The sequence below is a fragment of the Rhipicephalus microplus genome, unplaced genomic scaffold, assembly GCF_043290135.1.
Source record: "Rhipicephalus microplus isolate Deutch F79 unplaced genomic scaffold, USDA_Rmic scaffold_48, whole genome shotgun sequence".
NCBI classification, from domain to species: Eukaryota; Metazoa; Arthropoda; class Arachnida; order Ixodida; family Ixodidae; genus Rhipicephalus; species Rhipicephalus microplus.
Window position 1 is genome coordinate 1,321,662 of NW_027464621.1, and position 18,764 is coordinate 1,340,425.

General features: G+C 44.3%; 1 protein-coding gene across 2 annotated transcripts in view; it reads left to right on the top strand.

Moving 5' to 3' along the window:
- Positions 1-13,193, top strand: part of LOC119177271 (RAB11-binding protein RELCH homolog) — a 185,681-nt gene extending 172,488 nt beyond the window's left edge. Inside the window, exons 22-24 of one of the 2 annotated variants that reach the window (XM_037428716.2) lie at positions 546-693; positions 11,175-11,332; positions 12,905-13,193. In XM_037428716.2, coding sequence (XP_037284613.1) covers positions 546-693; positions 11,175-11,304 — 278 coding nt within the window. In that variant the 3' untranslated portion in view covers positions 11,305-11,332; positions 12,905-13,193. Of the gene's footprint in view, positions 1-545; positions 694-11,174; positions 11,333-12,904 lie in introns of those variants that run through there. The other variant, XR_012889289.1, reaches the window with a different exon arrangement.
- Positions 13,194-18,764: the final 5,571 nt, after the last annotated feature.

The following is an 18,764-nucleotide window of genomic DNA, read 5'->3' on the forward strand; positions in this document are numbered from 1 at the left end:
CATGAACAGCAAAGAAAAAGCGAGTATTGAATGAAGTGGTTGCAACAGAGAGGTTTGGATACTCAGCAAAAAGTTAGGGTACAAAGATTCATTTGTATAGTTCATTTCTTGCCACCATTATTCTCTCTACCCCTTATATAGTATACCTCTGATATGTGGTATCTATATTGCTGGATGGAACTCGCTGGAGTGTAGACTACTGTAGAACAAAGAAGAATCAGTAAAAATGGTGAATGGTTGGCCAGTCTATGCAAATATCTTCCAAGCTGCTTTAGAATCGGTCTAATTTTTGCTTCGTGATTGTTAAGTTTGCTCTAACACTAAAAGGACTGAAGCAGCACATGAAAGACAAAAACAGTTGCTCAGAACTACATAAGCATGTAATAGTAAAATTTATCCTTATTCATCATTTAAAGTTTGATTGCTACGATTCGCCTATTATGTATAATTGCCTAAAGTTTCTGTCCACTTAAATTTACACAAAAGTTGCAAGTTTTCTCCCATGTCACTAATTACAGCCTTATGAACTTAACCACACATACCAGATATTTCAGAACATGCAATCACAGATGCATTTTTACCAGGCTTAAGGTGTCTATTGGAAGATGCTAGGCAAGTTGCACCTTGCCATGAGTCAGCGGTGTCAGCTATGATTGCTGACTTTGAAGCCAAATTGGACTACTGCAGGGAAAGGTAAGAGCTTTTGTAAACCTTCTAACTTCACACACACAAAGCACGTTCAAGAAATTATTACAGAAAGAATTTCACAGCCTTTTTTAAAAAATGTGGCATTTAACAGAAGCAAAGCATTGAGAGTGAAAGCAAATTGATAGGCAACCCCACAAAGTGAATATAGCTTTATCAGCCATTTATATGGCTGGAAATATTTTTTACAAAATTAAGAAGTGTGGTGTTTGGCACACTTAGGCAAACAAGGACAGTTCTTACTTTGTGACTGCAAACACTTGCTGTCTCGGCGCTGATGTGATCAACTGTCCAGGTAGAGCTGAGCAACATATTGCGTTGTTTCTCTCCTCAAGACATCTCCTAAACAATTAATGTGTCCTTCAACACTAGTGTGAGGAAAGGCAGGGCACCTGATGCCACCATCTATCTCAGCTTGCCCAGTTTTTGCACCTGGCACAGAGTATATTCATGATATGGCAGACAATTACTTGTGTTTTATGGGCAGTAGATGAGTTTAAAAAAGTAAAATAGGCACTCATCTTGTTCAAAAGAAGTTAAACGTTGGAAATGGTCTAATGCGATTGAGGCCGATGCGATAGAACGGGTCTGTTGGAATGTCGATAGGTCTAATGCGATTGAGGCCGATGCGATAGAACGGGTCTGTTGGAATGTCGATAGGTCTAATGAGATCGAGGCCGACGCGATAGAACGGGTCTGTTGGAATGTCGATAGGCTGAAGTTGGCCAGGTGGTGCTAATGAAGGATGCTTGTGGCCCTGGCAAGACTCGCAAGATGCAACGTATCAGCGCACAGAGTGGTAAAGGCCGGGGCAGAAAAATCGACGCCGTACGCGGTGATACGTGCAGGCTGCTCCGAGATGTCCAGCAGTTGGGGCATCATGAAGTTGTTCGAGCACAGTGGAACGGAGCGTTGCAGGAGCTACCAGAAGGAGTTCTGGGCCTTCGGTGCTTGTGTTTTGCGGATAGAGAATTCCGTCATGAAATGTTAACAGGCGAAGGGAAGGATCCGAGGTGTCAGAAGCTAGACGGCGTATGATAGACCGCAAATTGGCTTCACTGAGTTGTTCCCTGCATATGTCTGTGAAATCAGAAATGGTGAAGACACAGGCATCAGAATCGTGCGCTGACAGGTCAGGAGGATCGACGGGATGGCGAGATAGACAGTCGGCATCCTGGTGCATTCGGCCAGATCTGTAGGTCACGTCAAAACTATATTCCTGTAGCTTTGACGCCTTTAGCACGCCTCTAGCACACCTTTAGCACTGACAAGATGGCCTAGCACAGTGATTGTTTGGCGGCCGAAACGGCATTTGGAGTAGTTGAGCTGTAGGCCTGCCCTTCCGAAAACTTCTAGAACAGCTGACAGACGGCTAAGGTGACTTTCGAATGATGGCAAGAATACAATGACGTCATTGAGATAACAGAGGCACGTTGACCATTTGTAACCCCATAGCAGGGAGTCCATCATTCTCTCAAATGTAGCGGGAGCATTGCATAAGCCGAAGGGCATTACCTTAAACTGGAAAAGTTCGTTCAGTGTAACAAATGCAGTCTTTTCACAGTGTAATTCGTCAACGGAAATCTGTCAGTATCCTGAACGCAGGTCGATACAGGAGAAGTAGGCAGACCCGTGCAGGCAGTCGAGGGCATCGTCAATTCGTGGCAGTGGGTAGACGTCCTTGCGCGTGACCTTGTTTAAGTGACGGTAGTCGACGCTGAAGCGCCAGCTGCCATCCTTCTTTTTTACTAGAACGACTGGTGAGATGCATGGACTGCAAGATGGTTCAATGACTTTATTTGTGAGCATTTTATCAACTTCACGTTGGATGACTTGTCGCTCTGCATGCGGCATGCGATAAGGACGTCGTCGGATTGGGCTGGCGTCTCCAGTGTTGATCCTGTGAGTAACAACTGACGTCTGACCTAAAGGGCTGACGCCAAAGTCGAAGATGTCCCTGAAGGATGCCAAGATATGCCGGAGATCGGCTGCCTGTGCTCGAATGAGGTCCGGCGCGATCATCTTGTCAAAGTCGGCATCAGTGGAGCTCTGTGAAGAGCATGCAGTAGGGGGCAAATGAGCATCTGCAATAAATGCAGAAACAGAATGTTCACTGATGGAAGAGACATTGGCTAGAGTCGTGCCATCTGGAACAACTTGAGCGCACCAGCTGAAGTTCAGTATCGGTACCAACGTCACATTATTCGTAATCGTCAACAGAGTATGAGGAAGGGCAACATTTCTGTCTAATAACACGTCCAAAATCTATGCCAGCACATAAATGCCATCGGGTATCGGACAAAAAGACCTCATGGTTACATTTGTAACGGCTTGGGGCCCTAGGCGAACGTACTCGACAGAACACAAATGTAGTTGAAGTGTAGTTGGAGTGTCATAGCAATAAAGTAGGTCAAGCTGAAGCAAGCCTATTCCAAAGTCAATTAAGGCAGAGTGCGCGGCAAGAAAGTTCATGCCCAGGATGAGTTCATGAGAGCACTTCTCGAGCACGGCAAAAAGCACAGTTGTGGAGTGGTCAGCAACACTAACACGTGCGGAGCACATCCCAAGCACAGGGAAAGTTCCACCGTCCGCGACTTGGATGAGCGGCACTGTGGGCGGTGTTAAAACATTTTTAAGTCGGCAACGAAGCTCCGAGTTCCTCACCGAAATGTGGGACCCTGTGTCTTCAAGGGCAACAACAAGTGCATCGTCTACTTCAACATCTATGAGGTTGCGTCGTGTCGGCATAATCAGAGGATTTGGCTGGCGAATCGGAGATGCAGCATCATTTCTGGGAGCTGCATCGTCTAGTTTTCCCGAGCCAGATGTGCAGTCGGCGAAGCAGGACAGTGAAATTGGGGTGAGTGCGACGATGGTCGATGAGACAGCGCTGCGCGGGACTGGTGGCCGGGAGGGGATGGTGACCGACAACGCACCGTCGACGAACCGTCACCACCGGCTGGCCGAGGCGACTCGTGGCGAGTTCCGAAGTGGCCATCATCTGCCTGTGCGCGATGGTTGTAGCCATAGGAAGGCTGACGCCAATACCACCTGCTATTGCAATAGCAGGCCACGTGACCAACACGATGACAGTTAAAGCAAATGGGCCGGTCATCAACAGTCCTCCACTCAGCGGGATTGCGAGAGGGTGCTGGGAGCCTCTGGCCTTGGGCGTAGGAAACTGGCGGACGACAGTCAGTTGGTCGGGTGGGGGCGGCGGTGCAAACAGATTCCAGGCCAACGTTCGAAAGCTCTTGGCGAATGATGGCATGCACTAAAGGCACCATTTGGAAGCTGGGCTCATAGGCATGAGAGAAAGTTGAAGCGGGACACATAGCTTCAAGTTCTCGACCGATAATCTTCGTGACGTGCTCTGCAGTCAGCGGTGCCTAAGGTACAGGCATGTCTTTGTACGACCATGTTGCTGCGGTGTTGGGAAGTCGAGCAAACTGTTTCGAGATACGTCGGCTCTTGGCGGCCTCAAAACGCTGGCACTCTCGGATAATGGCATCTACTGTGTCGTAGTCCTTGCACATTAGCAAATTGAACGCGTCATCGGCAATGCCTTTTAGTATGTGCACTACCTTCTCGGACTCCTCCATGCCATCGTCTGCTTTGTGGCAAAGGGCGAGCTTGTCCTGTATGTAAGACAGTTATGACTCCGATGACGTTTGAGCGCGAGATGCCAGCTCCTTCTTGGCCGCTGTCTTCCTGACGGTCGATTTGCCGAACAGTGCGCGCATCTTTCCTTTGCACGGATCCCACTTACCAATTTCCTCTTCATGGTTCTCAAACCACACTTTGTCTGTCCCCTTCAGGTAAAATAGGATGTTCGCCAGCATGAGGGTTTCATCCCAGCGATAATTCCTGCTTGTTCGCTCGTACAGCAGCAACCATTCTTCAATGTCTACATTGTCGGTCCCGCAAAACGTGCCAAAGTCTTTCAGCTGGGGCAGAACAACTGTCGTTGCGGTGGCCGCTGCGGGAGCTGGAGCCCGACCCTCGTGTGCCATCAAGGAAGAAACCAAGCGTCGGCCACTGCCTAGCTCCGTCTTGTTACCCAGCACTTCCCCCAAAACGTCACGAGGTCAGAGTAGGCAGAGGTTAGAAATATATTTGCAGATTGTACACGGAGTACATAGTGTCCTTGAACCAAGATGGCAGAGTGGCAACAACAACACAAGCTTTTGTTCAATCGTCATCTTCGTCGCCTTTATGGTGCATTCATTGATGTTAATTATGTCTTGTATCAATATATATCATTGTTTCGGGGCCACTACAGGTCCTTTGTTCACAATTGTGGACAAGGGACTCTCGCCTAACGATTTTTCATAAAACCTTGGAATGAGTAGACAGGTTTACTTGTGCAGTAGAAATCTTTACTGAGAGAGCATCAGTATAGCGAGTTTATTATAATAGAAAGTAGCCAACTCAGATTTTGTGTTAATCTTATCACATGTTCTACTCTGCACATGTGTTGAACAAAGTGTATCTGATGTTATTTTTGCAGCAAGCATTCGATGCTAATGCACACAAGGGGTTCTGCATGTAGGGCGAGATTGTGTTGCCTGTCAAAGTGATAGCCATCTGCTTCACATCTACGTAATTGTCGGCTTAATAACTCGACCATTCAATACTAATGCTAACATTTCATAAAGATTTGAGTAATTATGCTTCAACAGCCATGTACTGCTGATATAATAGCTTCATTATTAGAATACATTTTTAATTAGCAGCTCAAAAAAAGCTTGATGCCTGTGTTTTCTGTAGCTGTGTCGAGATGATGCCACTGTCACTAATATCTAATTTTCTGTTCATTCGCCTGTTTCAAAGGGTGCGGCAACTAGTTGGCCGTAGTGTGCCATGCTTGTAGGCAAAAGGGAAAGTTAATTGTGATCGTATGGACTTTGCTTGTCAGAACTGAGTGTTTTAATATATGGATGGTGTTGTATGTGTTTGTGTTAGCGTTTCACTTCCTTCTGCTAGTCTACAAGACCATTTTGTGCCACACAGTGCACCATGTCTCAGTATGAGCATTTTAATGCTCTTTTAATACAGACATAAACGTATTACATTATACTGAAGCTTTATATGTCAAAATGAGAGAAATTAGGCAAAGCTTTCAAGCCTTGGAATTACCCATGTTGGCTGATTTGATTTCTAGTTCTGGTAATAAAAACAAGCCAATCAGACACGAGTCTGATTTTATGGAGGTCTGTTGCAATTGCTGTTGTGTACTGAGTAACCAGTTACTGCTATTATGACCAAAGCAATGTTGAAATGCAGTTGACATTATATTAGTTATCAACAAAATAAGTGCCATGATTGCAGTTTTTTCATTTTGAGGTTTGTATCTTTTACATGCTCATCAGAACAGCAATGAAGTCACTTTGTGCAAGTGTCAAAAAGACGGTGCTTAGTCTAATGATATGTGGGGTTTAACATCCCAAAACCACCATATGATTATAAGAGACGCTGTAGTGGAGGGCTTTGGAAATTTCGTTCATCTGGGGTTCTTTAATATGCACCGAAATCTGAACACGTGGGTCTACAGCATTTTCACCTCCATCAAAAATGCAGCCGCCGCAGCTGGGATTTGATCCCGAGATATGCTGGTCAGCGGCCACGTACGTTAGCCACTAGACCACCACAGCAAGGCTGTGCTTAGTCTAAAGAGTTTTCTAATAAATAGTGTGTTTCTTGAACACTCTATGGTGTAAAGTGATTAATGAACAAGAAACTTGTTTCATCATGCATGGCTGTCTGCAATAGAAATTTTTACTACTATACATGTTACACTTCAAAGTAAAATCTTCTACTTTGCCTTGTTTCTTTTGTTTGCTCCAAAACAAAGCAGATATCTCACATTCATAATTTTCTATTTTAAAAGTTGTCTTACTTGGGGGTCTGTACTATAGGAATATCTTTCATGGCATTGTCACCTAATAACAGCACATGGCTAAGGCGAGGAACAGAAGAGAGACACAAAAGCATGGATATGTCTCTTTTTACGCACTTCTGTTGGACGATGATGAGTAAGCAGTTAACCAGAATTTTCACCCTTGTCAAATTCTTTGGAATGTACAGATGTTTAAAAAAAAAAAAAATTGGCAGATCCCACGCACAGTGGGAATCGATAATATGCGAAGCACGAATGAGGACGGTTGATATGTCACTTTAATATCAGCACAACGTTACGAAGTGGAGGTAAATTATGCCATACATGACTTTCGTGTCATGATTATTATGTTTGGATGTGTCGTTTACCTTCGTCATCTATTCACCTCACGTGATACCAAATTTAGTATATCCGAAGCTACTTCATAATTCATTGACGTCATGTAATGCCAAATTTGGTATATGTGGAGCTAGCCAAATGGTCGCGAGCGCAGCATAAAGGGCCCAATATACTATAACGTAGTATTGACTCGCGCGAATGCGGGCCACAGAGACGCTACATTAGCAAAATGCGAGCGCTCTATAGTCTGACGGCAGCCGCGACCGGTGCGACCAGCGTTCGTCGGCGCAGCCCAACAGCAACTGGCGCGAAATGCGACATGCTGCATTTTACATTTTGTGTCGATGTGTTGCCCAGACTGCACTGCGTCTGCCTCTTTTCGTGACAGAGGGATGCCAGACGCGCTGAAATGCGCATGCGTCAAAGCAACATATGGCAGGATCAGCGTCTCGCGTGGCAACGCCGGCTTGATACAACAAAACGAACGCCGGCGCGCACGCGTGCTGGGTCACGTGGAAATGTGTTGGCGCCTTGACTGGGGCGTGTAGTCATGTTCTCACCTGACACGCACCTCATGATTATTATGTTTGCAGCAGTCACATGCCTCCGTCATCCATAACGTCACATAATACCAAATCTGGCATATGTGAAGCTAGCAAAATGGCCGCGAGCACATCATCAGTGTGGCATGTAGCCATGTTGTTACATGACACGCATGTCGTGATTGTCATGTTTGGATGTGTCATTTACTTATGCCGTCCGTTCGCATCACGTAATAATGAATTTGGTACATGTGAAGCTAGCGGAACAGCCGCGAGCGCATCATGGGCGTAGCATGTTGTCATGTTGTTACATGACACACATCTCATGGTTGTCATGTTTTCACCAGTCGCATACCTACAACATTCATTCACGTACCGAAATACCAAATTTGGCAAATGTAATGCTAGCGAAACAGCCGATCATGAGCGTGGCACGTAGTCATGTTGTTACATGACACGCATCTCATGATTATCATGTTTGCCCCAGTCGCATACCTTCGTCATTCATTCACGTACAGTAATACCAAATTTGGTATATGCGACGCTAGCGAAATGACTGCCAGCGCATCATGAGTGTGGCATGTAGTCATGTTATGTGACACACATCTCATGATTATCATGTTTGCACCAGTCTCATACCTTCGTCATCCATTCACAAACCGTAATACCAAATTTGGTATATGTGACGTTAGCGAAACGGTCGCGAGCACATCATCAGCATGGCATGTAGTCATGTTGTTACACGACATACATGTCATGATTTTTATGTTAGGGTCTGTCACTTGTTTTCGCCATGTAATCATGTCATGTCATACCGGTTTTGCAATGTGTCATGTGAACGAAACCACTGCAAGAGCAGCAGGACCATGAAATGTAAACCATGACATTCGTGACATGTCATGATTTTCATGTTATGACTAGTCAAGTATGCTCGTCATACAGTCATGTTATGCCATACCAAGTTTGGTACCCATATCATTATCTAAACGGCCAGGAGAGCTAAAAAGTCGTAGGATAGATAGTTAGATGCACTCAAAGTTGCTGAAGTTTGTTAAGAAATGCTTCGCATTAAAAAAAAAACAATAATGCAAATATGAACATTGATGCAATTTCAGCTGTGATTTTGTCACCTTATAGGCCCAAATAAAAATATATTACATTACGCATTTCATGGAGTACTTTGCTAACCAGTATTTTGGAAAGCTTTAACTTCAGAAAAAAAAATTTTTTTTTCTTGAGCATGAGAAGAATGTTCAAAACAACAGTTTCGCCTCGCTCTGTGGTGTTCCATCTTTCTGCTCGCTTCAGTATTCTTTCCCTTTTAGACCTTATTCATGTTTGATAATTTTTTCCTTTACCAGTATGCACCAAATTGTTCAGAAACATATTTTTAAACTAATGAAAACCTTAACATTTGTAGAAAATAGAAATGCACTGAGTGAGCACTGTAGCCCCGCTGTGGTGGTCTAGTGGCTAAGGTACTCGGCTGCTGACCCGCAGGTCGCGGGATGGAATCCCGGCTGCGGCGGCTGCATTTCCAATGAAGGCGGAAATGTTGTAGGCCCGTGTGCTCAGATTTGGGTGCACGTTAAAGAACCCCAGGTGGTCGAAATTTCCGGAGCCCTCCACTACGGCGTCTTTCATAATCATATGGTGGGTCTGGGACGTTAAACTCCCCATATCAATCAGTGGGCACTGTCCACCTTTATGTACTGGGTATAACTGCAATGTCTGTTCCGAACTCTGTAAATAAAAAGATAAATGCCTTTGTTTGTCATCACTTCTACTTCATCATGTTTACACTGCAGTCAAATAAATATGCCATGTATATCAGTCCGTAGTGATTTTGTTTGCAAAATATTACATGCCAGCCCAGTGGAAAAAGCAGCCAAAATTTAAAACAATGCCACACATCCTCCCTTTTAAGCAAGACTGAGAGTGAGAATGCAGAATGTGTTTTCCATGAAATATAAAGAAAGAAGGAAAAAAAAAGGAGGTGGAGTCCATCATGTGAAAATGACATTGCTGCTCACACACATCCATCATTTGAGAGTATGCTGAGGGGTACACTGGTTGCAGACACTAGCCAAGGCATTAGAGGGAGGGTGTCCACATTGGCTGTCATGCAAACTTCTTGGAAACATAATAACAGTGCAGTTTATTAGTTCTAGGTAATGAATTGATTTTAAAAATACACCTAGGTGAAACCCTTCTTAGTGCCTTACTATTTTCTATGTGTGATCAGAATTTTCATTGGTGCCTCATTGGGGCCTGGTGAGGGGCCCTTTAAATTCTTGTGCACTGTAATGTCTGGCTATTTAATCCCCTTGAAGTAGTGGCACTGCTTTCTTTGCCACAATCAGTTTTTAAATATTCTTGAGACTTAAAACAAGTCTAGATGAAAATTGACCGAATATTCACTATCTGAATACTGACAAGTGGGCAAAGCTCGAAAGGAATTACCTTCGTAATTTGCCCAGCCATCAAATAAAGACAAACACTGTTTATGTACACAAATCAACTTTTATTTTGTTCTTAGTTGATGGATGGTTTGCATTGTCCCTTCATTATGATGACTTTATGGTTCGTGAAATGAAGGGAGAGCGGTTCCTGTATGGGTTGCAGTGGACAGTCTGCAAATACCAGGTCTATGCACATTCCTCAGATTGCGGTAGGTTTCAGGTGGTCAAAGGATATACATCTGAGTGCATATCTGGAAGCCATATGTTTCATAAGCCGTAGTCCAGAATGTTCCGAGATAGGCTCTGAACCGTGTCGGGGAAGTTTATAGGAACGTTAACCACTTGTCCCTTGATGCCAAACTGTCCACTCCCATGCGTCAACCGCCGTGTACTCATAAATGGCAAACGAGGAGAGATCAGTCGTTCTTCAACGGGGTACAGAGGAGGCAATTCAGCTGGTTTCGGTGGATACGTGTAACCGTAGGAAACGCTTATCAGAGGCACCTTTGCAGTCACTAGCAAATCATTGCAGCTAGAACAAACCTTGTACTCACTGCTGCCGGTCGGAAATTTGCGTTGAAGCACAGCAATGGCTTTACCCTGAGCCTGTTCATTCTTGATGCTGGACACCGTAACGAGATTATTAGAAAACCATAATTTGTCACACACACTGCAACTGTGCCGTCCAAACGTAACGTCCCATAGACTGACCCATGCCCTATGTAAGGTCCCATAGACGTAACGTCCCATGGACTGACCCATGCCCTATGGAGCTTCGCTCCTAAAAAAATAGAGTGGGGCAGTGTACATCATTTTCTTTGGTTGAGTTACCGTCGAGTTGCTGCTGGCTTTCCATGATACCATGAGTGTATGAATGACAGTGAAATCTGTTCAACACAAGTTCTTCAAGCTCTCCAAAGTGTTTCATTATGGCCAGAAGAATTCTGTCTTCTGTCTAGCTATCTTGTGCATTGATGGCAGCACTTGTCTTTGTCTTCCACTTTCGCTACCATTCAGTAAGTCTGCATTTTTTTGGCAGCCAGCATGATAAGAAAGCTTTAGTTTTGAGACCTTTGCTCTGAAAGAACATTGGAGTTCAGTCTCACTTATTACTGAAAGATTAGTTCATTTGACAATCTATGAAACTGTTGAAGCTCTGATGATCCAGTTTAAACAATTGAGAAAAGCTTTTTGAGTGCATTTAATAGCATTGGTTTACCATTCCAGAACCCCATCACTAAGCTCTCCTATGGCAAGCATGGAGGAGATGAGGCGGAAGATGACGAAGATCTTTACTGTGCCCCCTGCCAATGCTCGCTCGAATCTTCCAAACATCTTTCAGTTGCGAAAGAAATGAGGGGAGGCATTGCTAGTCGAAGCCTACAGTGAGTATCTCTACACCATATTAGTCCATCTAGGCATTAAGAATACCCTAGTGTAATATCACATGCTGTCAGCTTCACTTTCTGAATTTTCAAATTTGCCAAAAACAGCACGTATGGTTGGTTGGTTGCCTAGAAATGTGCAATAATTACAAAGATGACGGACAAGCTAGGCCGCAGTTATTCCTGTGTACTTTCATATTGGCATATAGTTGTAAGTTTTTCTTGTTTATTTTTATAAAGCTTTAGTTTACATTTCAGAAACTTGCTCTTTACAGATAGTGCGATTTCCTACCTTTTTACAGATAGTATGATTTCCTATCTGTACCTTCAGTGCTTGGGCACGCTGGAATACATGTGGAAGAAATTATATTCTGTTATAGGGCTCTAACTATGTTTTGTTAATCAAACCTTTAATTTAATATTGTGAAGTGCATTTTACTGTACAAAGTTAAAGCTGGCAAGTACAAAAGACATATGCTCGTACCTGTTAGAACTTACTACCTATATTACACTTGCTCTTATAACTTACTGTTAAATTTGCCTTGTAGGAGGTTCGTCCTATGTACAGCTGACGCAAAAGCCTAGTTAATATTCCAGCCGCACACACTCATACCGTGCACAATTAACGTCCCCTATTCGTAGCTTGAGTCATTGCAGCTACACGGGTGTGGGCAAATAAGGCAACAGGCTAGGTCAACGTACAACACTTTATTGCTATACATTAGCAATATGCCATAAATTTTACGTATAGAGACTACAGATAACAAAAGTGTAGACGCTTACACCTCTGTCGTTGCCGTCCTTGGCTCACAGGGGGTTCCGGGTTCGTCCTGCTTTAGAGGTCAGTGTCAGAGAGGGCGTCCTGTCTTCAGCATGCTAGTTTTCTTCACCGTCCCGGTTTCCCTTCTCTGACGAGAATACATTCCCTCGCTGAAGGAGGGGAAACCCATTCTGTGTGCCGGGAAGGGGGAATCATGAGCGCCGGCTGCGGGGTTGTTCCATCCCTTCGCAAGAAGCTCTATTGACTCGTGTACCGAAGGAACAATATTGTCCTCGCAACTAGGCTCTTGCACTGCTGTAAAAGGGAAAGGGTGGCTGTGCGCACGTGCTTCCCCACAGCCTTACTATTAAACTTCTCTGTTGTCTTTGCCCTAGCCTGGCCACTATTCCTTTCAAGCTATCTCAGCCATAAACTAAAGTTATTTTAGTGCCTGCTTTACAAACGAAAATTTATTTTAAGACAATGAGCCTAAAACTAAATTATGTTATGGTCACAATGCAAGTTTTTATATTTTGATGCTATATAGCATCTAAATATAAAAGAGCAGTTCAGTTGCACTATACACAACTGTGATATAATTCTGAGCCCTGCATGTAACACAAGTGCCTTCAATGTCCAGATTGGGTAAGCAAAGTGGTTTGGTATGTTAGTGTAGCTGTTGCCCTACTCCTCACAACCGCCCAGTATGTCTACATTGCTACAACAAATTTTTTTATACACACATGCACATTTATTGAACTTTGTGAAGCGCTAGCTCCAGTTTATTTAGATGCGTTTGTTTGTTTGTGCAGGTAAGCCCAAGTTGGAACTCAAAATAGTCCATGGTGCAAAAAGTGCTGAATGGATGCCGGTTTCATCATGTCTAGTCATGACCAGATGAAGCATGTTTTCACATGATGCTATACAATGGATTCATTAGGGTACATTGGATGGGTCACATGATATATATTATTGTAGAAAAAAGTAAGATTTGTTTTTAAGGCAGTTCCATGCACTTGTACCTTTTATGCTGAAGACAGATTTTGTACATACTATACTACATATTTTTGGATTGCTTTTATTGAAGAAAAGTCCTTTGAATTTGTGATTTTTTTATTATTTAAGATCACAAGGACGTCGTAAGTAAACTCGCATAAATTGAGGTCTATAAGTGGTCCAAGCGTCAAAAATAAATGGCATATCGTACCAGGGACTGGCCACACTGGACTTTAGCTTACACTTCATGTTGTATAGTATAGGACTCGTACATACTGTGCAGTTTACAGTATTGCATTAACAGTGCACTTTATTTTCAGTCGTTGTGTTTGTCTTATGAAATAATACCTAAATTTAAAACAAACTGTTATTTACAAGTGCAAATTAATACTGCAAAAATACAGAAAACATTTATTATATGTTGCTGGTTCATTAATGCGGTCATTGATTCTCAGTACCAAATATCACAAATGCAGTGCCCCCTTAAACACATGCACCACCACACATTGTATGAGTGTTCTGCATTATATGTGGCACACTTATTCGAGACATTTCTGTCCACTGGACATAAATCTATTCACCTGTGTAAGGATCACTAACATCTATATTTCTCATGTGTGCATATAATGTTTAATAAATACGCTATCACAAGGATACAAACTCATTGTGTAGCTGATAGGCTGAACCAGCCTTGCTGTCTGTTTTATTCTTCTTATTGGGACATTGCTTGTTCCCAGAACATCCAGAAATTTTCTAGACCAGGTTAACCTAAACTACTTATTAGTTGTTGTACGATTTGATCAGTAGGACTCCTGGCATGGTCTTGTGAAGTGGAGTCACCAGTTTCATACATACGGACTGTATACTGGATCAGCTTTCTCTTGTGAATGACCAAATGTCAACGAAATGTCTGCTCTAAGAACATTTTATATAGCATAACCACCGTTATAGCTAAAAGTAAAACCAATCTAGTTGGAAAATTCACCTCTAGATGCAAGAAAAAAAAACAGCAGAAACCCATCACGAGTATGAAGTAGAAAGTTCACCCACTCACTGACAACACAAACCCGTGGGTCCAGGTTTAAACGCTTCTCTATAATAAGCTCAGGAACTTTCATCTAAATGGACGGGAAAGCACGAATAATTTTTCATGCAACCACTGCATAGAATATAAACAGTTTGTCACATTTATAAGATAAAAAGATCCAGTGATTGTTACAGCAAATACCATATTTAACCCACTAACATTTTTTTCAAGAATTTATTACTTATAAAATTTTAAACAACAAACATATAATGTTGACCCTCTGTTACATGGCATTCCATATATGGCCATACCGATTAACATTTTTTATTGAAATTTATTGAAAAGTCTGCCGTGTATTACGTGAAGTCACGACGCCGATTTCGGGACTGTCACTCCACACTGCAAGTGCACAGCAAGTAACGCCTCTCGCAGCCTGCACTGCAAGAGTGTTCATCGAAGGCATTGTTTACATTGTGGAGTTTATTGTCCTCGCTGTCTGTTCGCGTGACGTCATCCTCGTATGGGACTTCCTATCCCGCCATAATGCCGTCATCGACTGCGAACGTGCTGAAGTTGAGTTTTCACCCTTTTGTGATGTCCCATTGCTTAACCCTCTTCATCAGCCGCCGAAGTTGTTCGTGCATGAAGATACCGATCTTCCACCTGAAAATTTCACACTTGTTCCAGTTTCACGCAACGCGTACACTGACGCTACAGTTTTTTTATGCCTTTCGATATTTTCACGAGTCGTCGATCTCAGCCGCTGCCTTTTTCAACGATCGACCTTGCCGCCGGAAGAAGCAATATGTTCATACTCAACCCTCTTTCCACACCTGTCACTTTGCTCGCGGGGGAATGTCTCGGCCGCGTGCAGGATCTCGACCCTTCATCTTTGGTTGATGTCCCGGATGACTACTGCGACCACCCAAAATCACTGTCGGCCCTCGAGGAGTCATCCAAGGATACGTTTTCCAGCGCCATCGCCAACACCTTCACTCCCACCGAACATGCCGACCTGCTTGATCTTCTGCATGAGTTCCGGAATTCTTTTGATGTGTCGCAACCTCAACTAGGCCGCACGTCGCAAGTCAAGCATCATGTTGACTTCGGCCTACACCAGCCACTGCGTCAAAAACCATACCGTGTCTCCACTGAAGAGCGCCGCATCATCAACGATCAAGTCGAAGATATGCTGCGTAGAGACGTCATTCGACCATCTCACAGTCCCCGGGCGTCTCCTGTCGTCCTGGTGCGTAAGAAAGAGGGATTTATCCGATTTTGCGTGGACTATCGTCGTTTGAAGAAGATAACCCGCAAGGACGTATATTCTTTGCCACGCATTGATGACGCCATTGACACCCTTCACAGAGCGGAATTTTTCTCGTCGCTAGATTTGAGGTCTGGCTACTGGCAAGTTCCAATGGCTGAAGCCGATTGCCAAGAAACTGAATTTATTATTCCTGACGGACTATACGAGTTTAACGTCATGCTCTTCGGTCTTTGTAACGCGCCCGCGACGTTTGAACGACTTATGGATAATACGCTACGTGGCCTCAAGTGGAATATGTGCCTCTGCTACCTCGACGATGTCATGGTTTTCTCGCACGACTTTCCTACACACTTTCTTCGCCTCAGGCACGTTTTGACTTGTCTGACGAACGCTGGCCTGCAGCTTAACCTGAAAAAATGCCGCTTCGCTGCACGCGAGCTCGTCATCCTAGGCCACATCGTGTCGAAGCACGGCGTACTACCTGACCCGGCAAAACTTCGAGCAGTCGCAGAATTTCCCAAGCCGATGACCATGAAGGAACTTCGCAGTTTTGTAGGCCTATGCTCTTATTTCCGGCGCTTTTTCCGCAATTTTGCATTCATCATGTCACCATTAACCCAGCTTCTTCGCGGTGACGTGAACCTCTCCTCCTGGTCCCCTGCATGTGACGTTGCCTTCACTACTCTGCGCCGTCTGCTCACCTCCCCACCTATTTTTCGCCACTTCGACCCAACGGCTCCTACCGAAGTGCACTCAGACGCCAGCGGCGTCGGGCTAGGCGCTCTCCTCGCTCAACGAAAGCCCGGCTATTCAGAATACGTTGTAGCCTACGCTAGCCGCACTCTGACAAAAGCCAAAACTAATTACAGCGTGACAGAAAAAAAGTGTTTGGCTCTGGTGTGGGTGCTTGGAAAGTTCCGGCCGTACTTATACGGCCGCCCGTTCGATCTAGTAACTGATCACCACGCCCTTTGCTGGCTCTCCATGCTGAAAGACCTTTCTGGCCGCCTTGCGCGATAAGCACTCCGCATCCAGGAGTAGGACATTTGCGTCGTATACCGCTGCGGACGCAAACACTCGATTGCCACTGAACAACGTCGTGACCCGTGGATCACATCTCTTCTCGAATATCTATCCAGTACGCCCAACCTTCCGGTATCTCGATCCCTCAGACGTCAAGCTTTCCATTTTACCATCCCCGATCAACTTCTTCATCGACGTAACTACGCTCCTGATGGCCGCCGGTGGCTACTGGTTATTCCACGTACTTTACGATCGCAGGTATGCGCCTCTCTTCACGACGATCCACAATGGGGCCACGCCGGAATGTTCAAAACATATGAACGCCTTCGCCATCGCTATTACTGGCGCGGCATGTACAATTTTGTACGCAAATTTGTACAGTGCTGTCCTGACTGCCAGCAAATCAACACCGCTACGTGTGACTGGCGAATTTCAGCCACTTCCGTGCCCTGCCAAGCCATTTGATCGCGTTGGCGTTGACCTCTACGGCCCCCTTTCATTGACACCAGATGGCAATCGGTGGATTATAGTGGCGGTCGACCATCTAACACGCTACACCAAAACAGCCGCTTTACCGAGCACTACCGCTCAGGATGTCGCCTCTTTCATTTTATGTCGCTTCATCCTTCGACATGGCGCACCTCGAGAGCTCCTAAGTGACAGAGGCCGCCCTTTCCTCTCCGAGGTCGTCGAAGCTCTGCTTTCGGAATGCCACGTCATTCATCGGAAAACCACCCGCAGACTAATGAAAACCACCCGCAGACTAACCAATCGCATACCACCCGCAGACTAATGGGCTAACGGAACGGTTTAACCGCACGCTGGGTGATATGCTCTCAATGTACGTGGCATCTAATCATAGCAACTGGGACTGTGTTCTCCCATACGTCACATTCACATATAATACTGCAATACAAACAACCACGAGATTTTCACCTTTCTTTCTTCTTTATGGATGTGACCCTTCCCATACAATTGATACTCTACTTCCCTACCATCCTGATGTTTCCGAATGTACACCTATCTCCGATGCTGCTCGACAAGCCGAAGAGTGCCGCCAGCTTGCCCGTGCGTTCACCTCGGACGAGCAGCAACGCCGGAAAGAAAACCGTTGCACCTCTCTTCCGGATGCTAGCTATGCTTCGGGGTTTCTCGTGTGGCTTGCCATCTCATACCAAACTCCGGGACTCTCATCAAAACTTGTCCCCCGGTACGAGGGGCCTTACACCGTTTTAGAGAAAACCTCTCTGGTTAATTACCTAATAGAGCTAGTTTCCCGATCGGATGACATGAGCCGGCGTGTACGTGACATCGTCCATGTTTCCCGCCTAAAACCATATCATGAGCCTCTCCCTGAAACTTCTTAGGTCGCCAGGATGGCTCCTTTTGCAGCGGGGGCGATTGTGAAGAAGATGTGCCTGCAGCAAGCAGCATCGCCAACGCCCGGATCTCTGGGCTCGTGCTTCGGTTCGTTGCTGTGCTGATCGCTGGGCGGTTTTTCACGCTGTCTCGTCGCTGTCTTTAACGGCTAATGAACCTCTTCACACTTTTCTGATTTCTTTTTTTCTCTGTGGTATGCAGCCAGAAATCTGAATGTGCCATATTTGGCACAGTATGCATTGCAGTGAGAAAATGCCACAAAATGTGAGAAAAGTGAAATGTTCAATTATAATTGCTTTGCTTTATTCCTCATATCATGCTGAAAAGATGACAATCAACCATGGCAGCAATATTGCTTGCCCATCTGCATGCTGTTCTACATTTGGTACGAGCCTGTGTATTAATATAATTCTAATTAATCTAATATATATATATGTTCTTAGTGTACATTGTGATAAAATCTCCACAAATAATTTTTCAAATGACTCATAATTCATGCGATAGAGTTAACAACTTTGTATTCAAACTATGAAGTGAATTCTAGGAAGTGCATACAATGACTCATATAAAGGAAATAAAATTCATGTATTTTGCTTCCCGTAATTGCTTCCATCCACTTGAAAATAAAACTGTTGCAGTTTTAAAAATGTTTGCAAGCATTCCTAAATATTAAACTATGAATTAATGTGCCCAATTGGTCTGCTTTAGAGGATTGATAAGCGAAGTTGAAAGAAACATGATAGCTCTGCTTCTGGAGCAGAGTTGCAGATTTATAGAACCACTTTTTTATTTCATCAATTTTTATAAGCTAAGATTATCTTTTCACGCAGAAACAAAGTGTTTCCAAAATATATCTAGATACTTCTGCAATATAGGACACAACGTTTATGTAATCAGTTTAACTTCATGCGCATTTACAGAAGGCTAATTCATTTAACTATTCTGCTATTCCAAAGGCCATTCGCCTTTGAAACAA